General features: G+C 41.6%; 1 protein-coding gene across 6 annotated transcripts; it reads left to right on the top strand.

The window, feature by feature from the left end:
- Positions 1-532: 532 nt before the first annotated feature.
- Positions 533-14,065, top strand: LOC115648267 (glutathione S-transferase-like). 6 transcript variants are annotated; one of them, XM_030555586.1, is made up of 7 exons: positions 547-727; positions 2,767-2,868; positions 3,049-3,100; positions 9,386-9,518; positions 10,305-10,440; positions 13,308-13,439; positions 13,824-14,065. In XM_030555586.1, the coding sequence occupies exons 1-7, from the start codon at positions 722-724 to the stop codon at positions 13,947-13,949; spliced, it is 687 nt and encodes a 228-aa protein (XP_030411446.1). In that variant the 5' UTR covers positions 547-721; the 3' UTR covers positions 13,950-14,065. The 6 variants fall into 6 exon arrangements, with proteins under 6 accessions (XP_030411448.1, XP_030411451.1, XP_030411446.1 ...); XM_030555587.1 differs by having other exon boundaries at positions 582-727; positions 2,762-2,868; XM_030555588.1 differs by lacking the exon at positions 2,767-2,868 and having other exon boundaries at positions 533-727.
- Positions 14,066-14,125: the final 60 nt, after the last annotated feature.

Genomic DNA, 14,125 nt, shown 5'->3' with positions numbered 1-14,125 from the left:
AGTTGTAAAATAGGCATTATTAATTAAAAACATGGAGCCTAATTGTGGCAGAAATTGCATATCCATTTTTCATGTCCAACTAACATGAATGCATACACAAATCAGATAACTGCATGTGTGAATGACAGGCTCTAGCAATCTGATTTTAAAAATCAGACCCATGTTGTCCCCCATTTTAGGTGTCTTTCTTGTACATTGCAGTGAGAGGACAAGCCAGAATTACTGCTGAAAAGTCAGGTAAGGGGCAGGACATATTGGTTTAATTTGTTAAATAGTATCACCATCAACCTGAAATATAGTCAATTCAAATCTAATATTTTCTCTGCTTTTCTGAATGTTTTTCCTCTGTTGCTGTGTGAAAAACCACTCGAACAACAGGAGATACTGAGTAGTTATGTAACCATGAACCAGACTATGTAACCAGGAAGCTGAGCACTCTGTGTATAGTCAAATAAACAAACTGAAAAGCATAGAGAAAAATATTTTTCTCTCTCACCCATAGTAATTTTATAACAGTAGTAGGTACAACCACATTTTAAAATGGCAGTGTAACTTTTAATTTTGTGGGGGTCTCTTCAGGAAGGGAACTTTTCTTTCCTATGAGGTATGCATGTGACTCCCCATGAGGGGAGGAGTTTGGAGGAGCTCCATACTCTTAGAATCTGAAGGGGCAAATTCTGTTCTCAGTTAAGGAGGAGAAGAACTTGGCCTGGGTCAAAACATGAAGGTCAGTATTGACTCTCACATAAAAAGAAATTAGTTTAACCTTAAAGAGTTTGACCTCCTGGTTTCAATAAAGCTACTTTCAAACACCTTAGCATAACTGTTGGTAATGGTAATGTAAAATCTTTACTATATTTAGCCTCCTGCATCAAAGGCAGTTCAAGTGGTGTTTGGTTGCTATACAGGAGAATAAAAGAAGGGAAAAGGGACCTTTTAAATAGGAAATTAATCCAGAAAGTTAACTCAGACTTGAATAAGGCATGTTGTAACGTGAGGGCAAACAGTGAGAGCAAAAAGCCAAAGGAGAGGGGAGGAAGAAAGCAAGAGAAAGAGTAAAGTTCAGACTTGCAATGAAAGCCTGGAACTTAGAGCTGATTTCCTCTGTATCTGAGCATGAAAGCTGGCTGATATAGCATGCCGTGCTCTGCTCTGAACTATGGTGGCTGATCTAATAATAGTGAAAACCTATCTCCCTCCTGAGGCGTGGATGAAAGTAAAACTGTCTGCTGCTTTATACTGAATGCAGGCAATGTTGCTTTTGAAAGACTTAACTTTGTTCCCTGATCCTTGCATAGTGAAGTGTCTGCTCTAAAAAATCCAGTGAGGACGCAGCCCTAGAACTCATTATAGAAAACAAACTGCTTTAGGGGAAATGTGGAGATTAGACAAAAGCATTTAAAAGCATTTCTATCATTTTGTTCATAGCCATGTGTAATCCACACACCTCCTGGGTGTTGTGTTCTGACACATGCACCATTCTCATCTTGGTTGACAATAAAACATACATACAACTTTCCACCCAAAATGTGGACTGTTCATTTTGCTTTCTGTATTGCTGGTGTACATGCAGTTGATAAAAGTTGATGGAGTTATTCTGGATTTACAAAAGTGTAACCAAGAGCAGAATTTGAATGTCTGGGTTTGATTTTACTCTGGTCACATTCCGTGCCATACTGTTCATTATTAGTTGGCCATGTTAAATAATACCTTAAGCTTTTTAGTCCATTTGTTCTGTTTATGTGTACAGTACAATGCACAATCCTTCATGAGGGTTGCACTTCACATACTTGATGTAGACACAAGATTACAACAGGGGATCTGAAAAGAAGAGTCTCTATTCTATAATTTTGGTTTAAAAGCACTTTGGCTTTCACAGTTAATGGAAGAGCTTTAGTTACTGTATGTTTCTGCATACTGTATGTTGTTGCAATGTGTGTTGACACGATACAAAGGGTAAAAAATATTAATTGTGATAACATCAGGGAGTATTGGGTGTTGCAAGCTGTACAGACAGCAAACACTGCCAGCATCCACTAAACGTTATTTACATGCAAATAACTACAAATTTGTACAATATCTTTCTTATGGATAAAATGCCATGAGCTGCTGCAATTAGTTATTTGCTTTAATAAAAAGGTGATTATTTCTGCGTTACGTTTACTTTGAATATAGTCCTAGTACCAAGACTGAAAACTTAAATGATTTGATTCTTAGAACTGTTTAATGGGTAATTGTCAATTTGAATGATTTCTAAGTCAAGTTTTGGATTGAGTGCCCTCTAAACAGTATGTACATCCTCAGGGAGGAAAAATATATGAGGCTTTTTTGTTTCCTCGCTGGCGTTTATGAGGGTCTATCCTACAGGAGTGAGTGGATGGGCCTGAGAGGAACACCACTTAATATGCTCAGGCCCCACTTTTTCCCTCCCTGTTTGTGTCCTAGAGTGCACTATGCTTTTAAGAGCAGAGGTTTCCAAACAGAAACTCACCAGAAAGCCCACCTGGCCTGGAGGAACCATTCCAGAAGGCATAAAAACTGAGACTTCTTCAGTCAACCTAGTTATCACCTCTTGAGGGGTGGATTTACTACAGTAATTGTCACTTTAGCCGAGCTGTAGTACTTGTAGTATAGACATACCTTGAGTAAAGTGTACAGTGACAGCAGCAGAGGCCTGAAACCTCATTGTGCTGTAAACATTCCATTGTAGCAAAACCTCATATTTGTTCAGAAACATTTTCCTTTGCTTGATATTTGTCAGGGAAGCAGAAGCAAGGAAGCATGTCTGGGAAACCCAAACTTACCTACTTCAATGGAAGAGGATGCATGGAATCAATACGGTGGCTGTTGGCAGCAGCTGGGGTGGAGGTTAGTCCATAATTTATGAAGGGGTGTTCTTGTTTGGACTCATTCAGGATTAGCGATGATTTATTCTGTTATGCTGGTGTATTACTCTGCCTTTTGGCTGGTTGTGACAGGGTTGCTTCCTAAAAGAAGCTGCCTGAAATATAACAATGTAACTAATCTATTTAATCTTTCCTTTTGCAGTTTGAAGAAGAATTTTTGGAAACAAGGGAACAGTATCAAAAGTTAATAAAAGGTAAGACTGTAGACCGGGGATTTTCTACACCCAAAGTGGCACGAGTTTAGCTAAAATTGGGTTTTATATCCGTTTACTTAAACCAGTGTAAACCCCTGTGTGAACACATTTAATTCAGTTTACATCATGTATCAGTTCATAAATCACTAACCTTGACCGCCCAATCGTGTCTGGTGCCAAGTAACGCCTGCAAAGTGCTAATCATCCTGCACTTCCACTGGAGCCAGTCGATGTTGAGGGAGCTCAGCACTTCCCAGGCTCATGCCCCTGATTATTTTTATTAAATATCTATATTATGGGGGCATCCAAAGTCCTTAATTCAGGTAGGGAACCCATTGTGCTGGGTGTTGCCATCCCTGCCTTCAGAGGCTCAGAGTCTAAATACACAAACAAATGAAGAGTAGGGGATTGGAGAGACAACATACATGCAGATGAATCTGAGGAAGAGTTGGCCCAGCTTTCTAGGTATATAGAATCATAGAAATGTAGGGCTGGAAGGGACCTCAAGAGGTCATTTAGCCTAGGTGCTGTGCTGAGACAGGACCAAGTAAACCTAGACTGTCCTTGACAGGTGCTTGTCTAACCTGTTCTTAAAAACCTCCAGTGACAAAGATTCCACAGCCTCCCTTGGAAGCTTATTTCAGAGCATAAAGACCTTTATAATTAGAAACTTTTTCCTAGCATTTAACCTAAATCTCCCTTTTTGCAGATTAAAGCCCATTACTTCTTGTCCTACCTTCAATGGACATGCAGAACAAATGATCACAGTCCTATTTATAACACATTGGAAGGTTGTTATCAGCTCCCTGCTCAGTCTTCTTTTCACAAGACTTAACATGCCAATTTTTTTAAAACTTTCCTTATAAATCAAGTTTTCTAAACCTTTGATCATTTTTTGGTGCTCTCCTCTGGACATCCACATCCTAAACTGTCCACATCCTAAACTGTGATGCACAGAACATGTACTGCTGCTCTTTTATTGAGGATTAGGGGCAGGGAGAAAGGAAGGGAGTAGGAGAAGGAAAGACGGGGAAGATGAGGAGTCCATTTGTCACCTGCCTAGTCATGATCAGCAGGCTGGGTCTCACAGACACCATGGTGGAGGGGAGTCTTAATGAAGGATTTGAAGGAAGAGAAGGTTGTTGCTATTTGGATTTTTTCAAGGAATTTTCCCCATGCATAAGGGTCAGTGCCCGAGAAAACACAAAGCTGCATAAGTAGGTGTTAATGGTTCGATTGCTGGTGGAGTCTAGATGGGAGTTGACATCACAGTAAGTTGCTGCATTAGTTAAAGAAGGTGAGACTAAGTTATGAAAGGCCTTAAAGACAAGAAGCTTATCTTATCTGAAAAGGGGGACCCAATGGAGGGATTCAGAGGGGGTTGGTGTGGTCAGAGCAATAAGCCAAGCAGACAATTTGAGCAGAAGCTTTCTGAATAGACTTAAGGGAAGCAAGGTTGCCGTAGTCAACATGTGAGATGAGAGCTTGGACAAGAGTTTTGGTTGTATAGTCAGAGGGGGAAGACTGAGTTTACAGATGTTGTTTAAGAAGGAGTGGCAAGAATTAGAAATGGCTTGAGTATGGGAATCCAGTGAGAGGGCCACGTTATAGTTCATATTGTGGCCCAAGTGACTGAGAGAATGGTAACAATGTTCATGGTGAGATGGGGAGGGTTTGTGGAGGAAGATCAAGAGCTCAGCTGAGGTTAACATTTTGTTAACGCTTAACTATTGTTAAACAGTGAGTTAAAGATGATGACTAAAAATCCAGAAAGACAGGCTACACTACTAGATTGGTTGAAGGGAGATAGCTTATCATGAGAGACAGAGATTTGTAGATCATCAGAATCAAGAAGTGGAGCCTGGTGGTGTAGAGGTTTCCTTACAGGTTGTGGACTGAGGCCTTGGCTACACTTGAGAGTTACAGCGCTGTTAGTGGCTTTACAGCGCTGTAACTCACTCCCCATCCACACTGGCAAGGCACGTAAAGCGCTGTGTCTCCGTGGCTACAGTGCTGCTTGTACTCCACCTCCCCGAGAGGAATAAAGAGTGTAGTGCTGCTGCTGCAGCGCTGGGGCGCCAGTGTAAACAGGGAATAACCTTAGTACGCAGTGACTGATCTCCGGAAGCTTCCCATAATCCTATTAAATGAAAGTTCCACTCTTTGTTTTGTTGTGAACTCCGGGCTCCAGGAGCTGCTTATCAAAAAAACAAACACAGCTCCTGTTTGCTGTGAATGAGCAGAGGCAGGCAGGGGGATTCCTTTGGAATGCCCACAGCTAGTGTTTGCTTGAATAGAGAAGCAGCGCAGGTGGTGGGGGGTCCATTTCGGGGAGCAGCTGCTTATCTGGTCTGTGAGGAAAAAACCAGCTGCTGTTTGCTTTCAGTGAGTGAGAGAGAGGTGGGGGATGGGGTCGGAACTTGCAAGGCAGCTGCTGACACAGTGTCGGCTCCAAAAATCCACTCTCTCTCTCTCCCCCACACTCCCTGTCACACTCCACCCCACCCCCACCTTTTGAAAAGCACGTTGCAGCCACTTGAATGCTGGGATAGCTGCCCATAATGTACTGCTCCCAATGCCGCTGCAGATGCTGCAAATGTGGCCACGACAGTGCGCTGGCAGCTGTCAGTGTGGACAGACTGCCGCGCTTTCCCTACTCAGCTGTATGAAGACAGGTTTAACTAGCAGCGCTGTACAGCTGCAAGTGTACCCTGACTGGTAAAAGCTGCTCTTCCCCCCCACCCTTAAGATTTTTTCCCCACCTTCCTGCAACCTTGGATGTGTGTTTGGCTTTTATCTTGTACATTGTAGGAAGTAAGAATGGGATTGAATTTGTCCCCTCTTGTTTTGTGTTCTGATCTCACCTGTCACTCATTTGTTATACTGTTATACTGTTATACTGAGGACTAACACAGAGGTATTCTTTGGTATTAAAAGAGGGCTGGTACAGTAGGTATTATTTGAGACTTGGAATATAAATGAATGCTCACAAAACAATGTCTCAGTAACTTCCCACGATGCAAGAATGATTCTTGTCTTAATGCACTGAGCTCTACTGCTATACTCCCTGAAAGCTGGCATATCTTTACCTTGTAATAACAGTTTACATTTAAGCATATTCTATTTTCTTGGTATAGCTGTTCAGTGTTGAGTGATATGGCAGTCAACTGCAGGCTATTGTTTCAGTGGCTTGGGTGTGTAGGGATTTGTCCAGGTAGGAAGGTATGTTTAAATAAGTTTGTCAGTTACAGATTAGGCACCTGGGGGTACTCCTATATAGCAAAAATACTCTGTAGAGCAACTCTCAGAGCCTGCACTGCCAGGCTCAACATAGCAGTGTAGATACTTGTTCTCAGGCTCAAGCCCAAGCTCTGAAACGTAGCGATGGGGGAGAGTCTTGGGGCCTGGGCTCCAGCCCAAACCCGAACATCTACACTGATATTTTTTAGCCCTGCAACACGAGCCCTGTGGACTCAAATCAGTTGCCTGGGCTCTAAGACTTGCTGCCCTAGGTTTTCTTTTACTATGTAGATGTACCCTGTGTCAATTATTTTTTAAATTAACTTTATTGAACCGTAAAGTGGTTTGGGTTTGGTATGTTCACAGCAAACACACAGAGAAGTCTGATAAAAAATATACTCTTCCTGCCAAGTTGCAATGTAACTTTATTTCTTAGAATTCAGAATAATGACACATAAGAACCCCAAAGCAGGCTACTCTCTAAAACAAAGAAGCACAACTCACCCCACCTTACTCTAGGGCTAAGCTAACTGTCTGCAAAACTGACTATAATCTCAGGCTTCCCTATAGATCCCTGTAGCCTGCAGGTCAGACCAGGAAAACCTTTACTCTTAAAGTGATAGTGTTACAATTTTAACAGTTTTTAATACACCGCATTTGGTTCATATTTTGGGCAAACATTTAGACTAGTTCTTAACCAAACCTGTTTGCCTATATGTAGCTTCTAGTTATTTAAAGGACAGTGATTGCTTTTTCCAGTAAAAGCTAGGAGGGCCAGCAATTGTCTGTCTATTATAAATCTCACTTGAGCTAATAGCTTGTTATTAAGGATAAATTAGGCCATGTCAATACCAGCGATCTTACAGCAGCACAGCTATACTGATGCAGCTGTAAGATTGCTTATGTAGCCGCTCTATGCCAATGGGAGAGAGCTCTCCCATTGACATAATAAAACCACCTCTACGAGTGGCAGTAGCTATGTCAGCAGAAGAGGCTCTCCTCCAGACATAATGCACTGCACACTACCACTTATGCTAGCAAAACTTAAGTTGCAGAGGGTGTGTGTGGTTTTTTTACACCCCTGAGTGACATAAATTTTGCTGAAATATGTGGTAGTGGAGACATGGCCGTACTACTTTTGCTATTAAGGCCTGGTTGACCGTTAGGTTGACCCAGCTTCATTGCTCAGGAGTGTGCAAAATCTACGCCCTTGATCAAAGCAGTTAAACTGACCTAATTCCTGGGATGGACAGCATTAGGTCGACGGAAAAATTGTGCTGTTGATTTACCTACTTCTCAGGGAGGTGGATTACCTACAGAACCCCTTCCATAGGCGTAGGTAGCGCTACAACAGTGCAGCTGCAGCAGCATTTCAAGTGTAGACAAGTCCTTAGAAACTAATTGTTCTTTCAGTTTACTAATGCTCACTGACCTGCCAGGGAATTCTTTGCAAGGAGTGGCTAGAAAATCCAGCCATTAATAAGCTTTTATTATAGTACATGTTTCTGATGGTAACCGCCTCCCCCCGCCCCGGCCCTTGCATACTTGTTAATGGTTTTTGGTTTTTATCAATTAAAAGGCTTCTGCTAGAAAAGGACATTTTTGCTAATGCATGTTTATCCCTTAATCTGGTCACATTTGCTCTTGGAAAGTCATGAGGACACACAATCTTTATATAAATGTTTACAAAAATTATGATGATGTGGACAACCAGTTCTACACAATTTTATTGCACTATGAAATTAAACACTTTGCAACAACGGAAGGACTTTTTTAATTTTAGGCTACTGACATAGTTTGGTGGTTTTGTGCAAAACAGAGCAGACAAACTCTTGTCAAAATAATCTTTTCTACCTAGAAGAAGAATGAAGTTAATGGATTAAAATCAGGCAACTGAAGCAAACAAAAGGGATTTAGAGCAAATGCTGTCTGTTAGTAGGTACAGTAGCACACATGCCTATTTGGGGCTTAATCCTGTATCTTTTAATTCAATGGGAACTTTGCCATTGACTTCAGAGGGGGCAGAACTAAGCCCTTGGAGCACAGTCTACATATATAGTTTAATTAAAATTTAAATTGGAAGCCTTTGGGGAGGGAACACGTGACTATAGGTTTGTAAAGCAATGTGTCAATTGATTATGCTAGGTCTTAGCTACAGAGTAAATATTTAGACTAGTATATGTTTATTCTTTTTCACATCATTATTTTAGTGCAGGAAGTTTTAATATAATGGCAGACGTTGAAGATCTCCTAATATACAAACCAGGGCCGCCCAGAGGATTCAGGGGGCCTGGGGTCTTTGTCGCCGAATTGCCACCGAAGACCCGGCTCTTCAGCTGCGGGTTCCGGGGCGGAAGGACATCCTGCCATGGGTCTTCAGGGCACTTTGGCGGCAGGTCCCAGAGTGGAAGGACCTCCCGCCACCGAATTGCCGCCGAAGACCTGGAACGGAAGAAGCTCCGGGGGCCCGGGCCCCGCAAGAGTTTTCCAGGGCCCCCAGAACGAGTGAAGGGCCTCACTCCAGGGGCCCTGAAAAACTTTCGTGGGGGCCCCTTTGGGGCCTGGGGCAAATTGCCCCACTTGCCCCCCCTCCAGGCGGCCCTGATATAATCAGAAGCATATTAACAATTTAGATATTTTTCTCAGCTCCACTATAATGATAACACAGTTGAGGGAGGGGATGGGGATCGAGACCACTACAGATGCTACAGGGGCACAGCTACGGTGCTGTAATTATGCTGCTGTAGCGCCGTAGTATAGGTGCCTCCTGCGCTGATGGAAGGGATTTTTTCTGTCACCGTAGGAACTTCATCTCAGTAGCTAGGATGATGGAAACATCAGGAGATGGGCTAAATCGGAACACCCCATGCTGCCTACATTTGGAGCTACCCTGACCCCATGTGCCCAGGGGTTAGATTGGCATAGTCATGGCGCTCAGGGGTGTGATGTCTTCACACCTCTGAGTGCTGTAGCCATGCTGATCTAACTTTTAAGTATAGATCCGGCCTAAGTAACATTATACTTCTTGTATTTTCCTTTCCAAAGGTGGAGCCCTGCTGTTTGACCAAGTACCATTGGTGGAAATTGATGGGATGAAGATAGTGCAGACCAGAGCCATTCTTTGCTACATAGCTGCCAAGTACAACTTCTATGGGAAGGATCTGAGAGAGAGAGCATTGTACTATAACACCCCCTTTTTCTTAATAAACTACAATGAATAGCTATATTATTACCAGTTAACACTTATGTAATACTGTAAGTTGAGTATGAAAGGGTGAGAAAAAGCTGTTATGCACTAAGGGGAAAATTCTTTGGTCCTTGATGAGTTTTAACTATTGTTTCTGAAATTATGCTGAAGAGGATCAGGCCCGCAGTGTTGTAGTTTTTTGTTTTTGTTTTGTATTGTGTTTTGCTGAGTAAATTGGGATTGCAAAACCAAGAGTAAAGAATTCCAAGTATTTGCAGTTTTGCTGTGGATGAAACTTCTTTAATACAGGCAGAGCAGTCATAACTTGTTCTGTGATACAGTACTATAATGGTTTTGCTGCCATTACCTGACAACACTGGTTCTGTGGATGAAAAGGACTTGAGCTTCCAGGGCTGTTAACCCAGAATCTTTGATAAGCAATAGGTTTACTTTAACAGCAAAAATAAATGAATAAGAAGAACCACTCACCAGAAGAACATTGCTTGCTCCCCAAAGAGACTAAATCTAAACACAAAGAGATCTATACAACAGTAAACAGTAAAAACAGTACAAGCTGTTAAACATATGCTTGCATGTCTGCATTGTCATTAAAAAGGGAGCAAGGCATGAATGCAACCGTGAAATTTTAACAGCGCTATCATATAACGCAAAAGCTGATTATACAAATATTAACGGATCATAAAACATTGCTTTTACTAATTTGCAAGAAAAACCTGAAATAATTTGAACATGCTTTCTTCTCTCCCCTCCCTCCAGAATTGACATGTATGTGGAAGGAACAGCTGATCTCATGGGAATGATCATTACCTTTGCTTTCACTCCACCTAAGGAGAGGAATCTTGCCTTAATCATTGAGAGGGCCACAACCAGATACTTCCCAGTCTATGAAAAGGTAAGTGATAGTGAGGCAACAATTTACAGTCATTTCATTACATATCATTGAATGAAGACATACCTGCTTCTGATTTTAATGAACAATATTCTGTTGCCAAACTGAACAAAAGGAATCGAATGATCACATTCCCCATTTTAGATGTCTGAAAAGGGAGTAGATCTGTCATTATAAGTGCTCACTGTTCAGAAATGTAATTACTGGTACTTTATGGTCACTATTACCTAGTGGTTCAGCTATTTTCACCTCTTTAACCAGATTCTGTGTGCCACTTAGGACTAAATCAGTAATTGCCTTTCCCCTTGTGGGTCACAGGAGTAGCTGCTCCAAGAAGCAGTCATTAATGGTGTCTAGAAATTTTATCTCTGCATCCAGTCTTGAGGTGACATGTATCCAGTCAATATGGGGATAGTTGAAATCTCCCCTTATTGTTGAGTTTTCTGTTTTTGTAGCCTCTCTAGTAGTATATATTCCTACTGCTATAGTCCTATTATTCAAGCATGGCATTTCTACCTATAGAGATTCTATGGTACAGTGTGAGTCATTTAAGATTTTTACTTTTATACTTTCTTTCACATATGGTGCCACTCCCCCATCAGCATGACCTATTCTGTCATTCCCTGGTATTACCAAATGCCACTGATTATCATCATTCCACGAAGTTTCTGTGATGCTGTCATAAACAGATAGTTAAGGGTTAATGTCTCTTTTACCTGTGAAGGGTTAAGAAGCTCAGTAAACCTGGCTGACACCTAACCAGAGGACCAATCGGGGGACAAGATACTTTCAAATCTCGGTGGAGGGAAGTCTTTGTTTGTGCTGTTTGTTTTGTTCATTGTTCGCGCTTGGGGCTAAGAGGGGCCAGACGTGCAACCAGGTCTTTCTCCAATCTTTCTAAAACAGTCTCTCATGTTCAAAATAGTAAGTACTAGCTAGAAAAGACGGATTAGTCTTATGTTTGATTTCTTAACTTGCAAATGTGTATTTTATTGGAAGAATATTTTACCTCTGTTTGCTGTAACTTGTATCTTAGGCTAGAGGGGAGGAAGTCCCTCTAGTCTATATAAGCTGAAGACCCTTTCAACATTTTCCATCCTAATTTTACAGAGATAATTTTTACTTTTTCTTTCTTTAATTAAAAGCTTTCTTTTTTTAAGAACCTGATTGATTTTTTCCCTTGTTTAAGATCCAAGGGGATTGGGTCTGAACTCACCAGGGAGTGGGGGGGGGGAAAGGATAAGGGGAAGGTTAATTCCTCTCTGTTTTAAGATCCAAGGAGTTTGGATCACAGCAGTCTCTCAGGGTAACCCAGGGAGGGGAAAGTCTGGGAGGGGGAAGGAGGGGGAATGGTTTATTTCTCCTTGTTTTAAGACCCAAGGGGTTTGGGTCTTGGGTTCCCCAGGGAAGGTTTTGGGGGACAAGGAGCGTACCAGACACTGGAATTTCTGGTTGGTGGCAGCACGATCAGATCTAAGCTAGTAATTAAGCTTAGAAGGGTACGTACAAGTCCCCACATTTGTACTCTAAAATTCAAAGTGGGAAAAATACCTTAACAGATGCCTATTATATCAATATCCTCATTTAATACCAGGCACTCAGGTTCACCCATCTTAATATTTAGATTTCAGCATTTGCACATGAGCACTTATAACATTTGTCAATATTTAGTTGCCTGTCTTCATGCAATGTAGTTGAATGGGACTCTTTTTCATTTGACTGTTTCTCTTCAGTTCCTACCTGCACTTTATCAGTTTCTGTCCTCTCCTCTTTACTAGGCTATAGAGTAACTCCTTTAATAAATCCTCCCCTAAGGTATGTCTCTTTCTGAACTGTGTGTTCCTGAACACCTGTTGGCTTTCCCTCAGCCCTTAGTTTAAAAGCTCCACAATAACGTTTTTAATGTTATATGCCAGCAAGCTGTTTTATTTTTGGTTTAGGTGGAGCCCATCCTTCCTGTATAGGCTCCTCCTTTCCCAAAAGGTCCCTCAGGTCCTAATAAACCCAAGTCCCTCATCTGAACACCATTGTCTCATCCATGATTGAGGCACTGCAGTTCTGCCTGTTCAACTGACCCTGTGTGTAGAACTGGAGCATTTCAGATAATGCTAACATGGACGTCCTAGACTTCAATCTCTTATATAGCAACCTAAATTTGGCCTCTAGGACCTCTCTTCTACCTTTCTCTATGTCAGTGGTGCCTACATGTACCACAACCACCATCTCGTCCCCAGCACTGCACATAAATCTATTTAGATGTCTTGAGATGTCTGCAGCCTTTGCAATTCACCATGCAGTTCTCCGGGTCACCATAACCCCAAATATCTATATTTATGATAGTCAAGTCCCACATTACTAATATCTGTTTCTTCCTAATAACTGGGGTCCCCTCCCCCAGAGGGGTATCTTCAGTGTGAGAGAACACCATGACATCATCTGGAAGAAAGATCTCAACTATGGGATCATTTTCCTTCGCTGCAGCTTGATGTTCTCCTTCCCCGAGACTTTCATCATCCTCAAAAGCACAGAGGCTGTTGGACTAGGGGTGGGACCGTTCTACTGTGACCTGGAAAGACTCGTCTATGTACCTCTTGTACTTAGGTACAAAAACCAGATTTTTTCTATTGCAGCTATTAATACTAGTGTTGTATTTGTATTGCCAAAGCACTTGAGTGATTGAGGAGCGCAGGTGCTAATGAATCACGTAAGTGCTTTTGAAAATCCCACCCAGATGCTTCATACAAAATTGTTACACAGACCATGACCTTGCTATACTTCGAAAGTATCACACTGAGCTCAGTTGCCAGTATTTATCCAATGTATATGTCTCTTTCATACCCATAACATTTGTGTTCCCTGGTATCCTGTAGGTTCTGAAACAACACGGGCAAGAGTTTCTTGTTGGCAACCGATTCAGCTGGGCAGATGTACAGCTGCTTGAAGCCATTTTAATGGTAGAGGAAAAAGAGCCCACTGTGCTTTCCAAGTTCCCTGTGTTACAGGTAATTCTGTTACTAAAGCTCAACCAGCAACTATAGAATTGTGCAGAACAAAGACTTCAAGTTGCTCATTTAACATGAGTTCCTGGTCTGATTCTGATCTCATTAAAACTGTGTAAATTAACAGTAAGCTCTTTGGAGCATGAGCAGTAATTTTCTGTATGTTTGTACAGCACCAAGCACAATGGGATGTTGATGTGGTTGGCCTCTAAGTGCTACCATTATATAAACGTTAAGTAATAATAACAATAGAAGTCTGTGGAATTAGGTGATTCAAGCTCTGCTAATGAGCTCTGTTTCTTCAAAACTAATGTGTGTAGTTTTTATTTATGAAGTAGTTGAGTGCTGTGTCCTTACTCTTAGGGCTTCTGTTGTTTTTCATTTCAGGCTTTTAAAGCAAGAATAAGCAACATACCTACAATTAAGAAATTCCTACAGCCTGGCAGCCAGAGGAAGCCCCCACCTGATGACCAATATGTGGCAACAGTGATTGAAGTTTTCAAAAAAGATTAAATGCCAGGTTCCATTCAGAGAGCTCATCAAAATCTAAAAAGAACAGGCCAGTTTAGATGATCAGCACTACCATCATTAAAAGCAATGACATTCCAGTGACAGAAAATAGTATCTAATTACTCTTGCTGTTTGTGTGGTTTGTTTTAATGAGTGTCAAGTCCTTGATAAAATATGAA

The sequence above is a fragment of the Gopherus evgoodei genome, chromosome 3 (assembly GCF_007399415.2).
Source record: "Gopherus evgoodei ecotype Sinaloan lineage chromosome 3, rGopEvg1_v1.p, whole genome shotgun sequence".
Taxonomy (NCBI): Eukaryota; Metazoa; Chordata; order Testudines; family Testudinidae; genus Gopherus; species Gopherus evgoodei.
The sequence above is the reverse complement of the archived record's forward strand: the minus strand, read 5'-3'. Positions and strand labels throughout refer to the sequence as shown.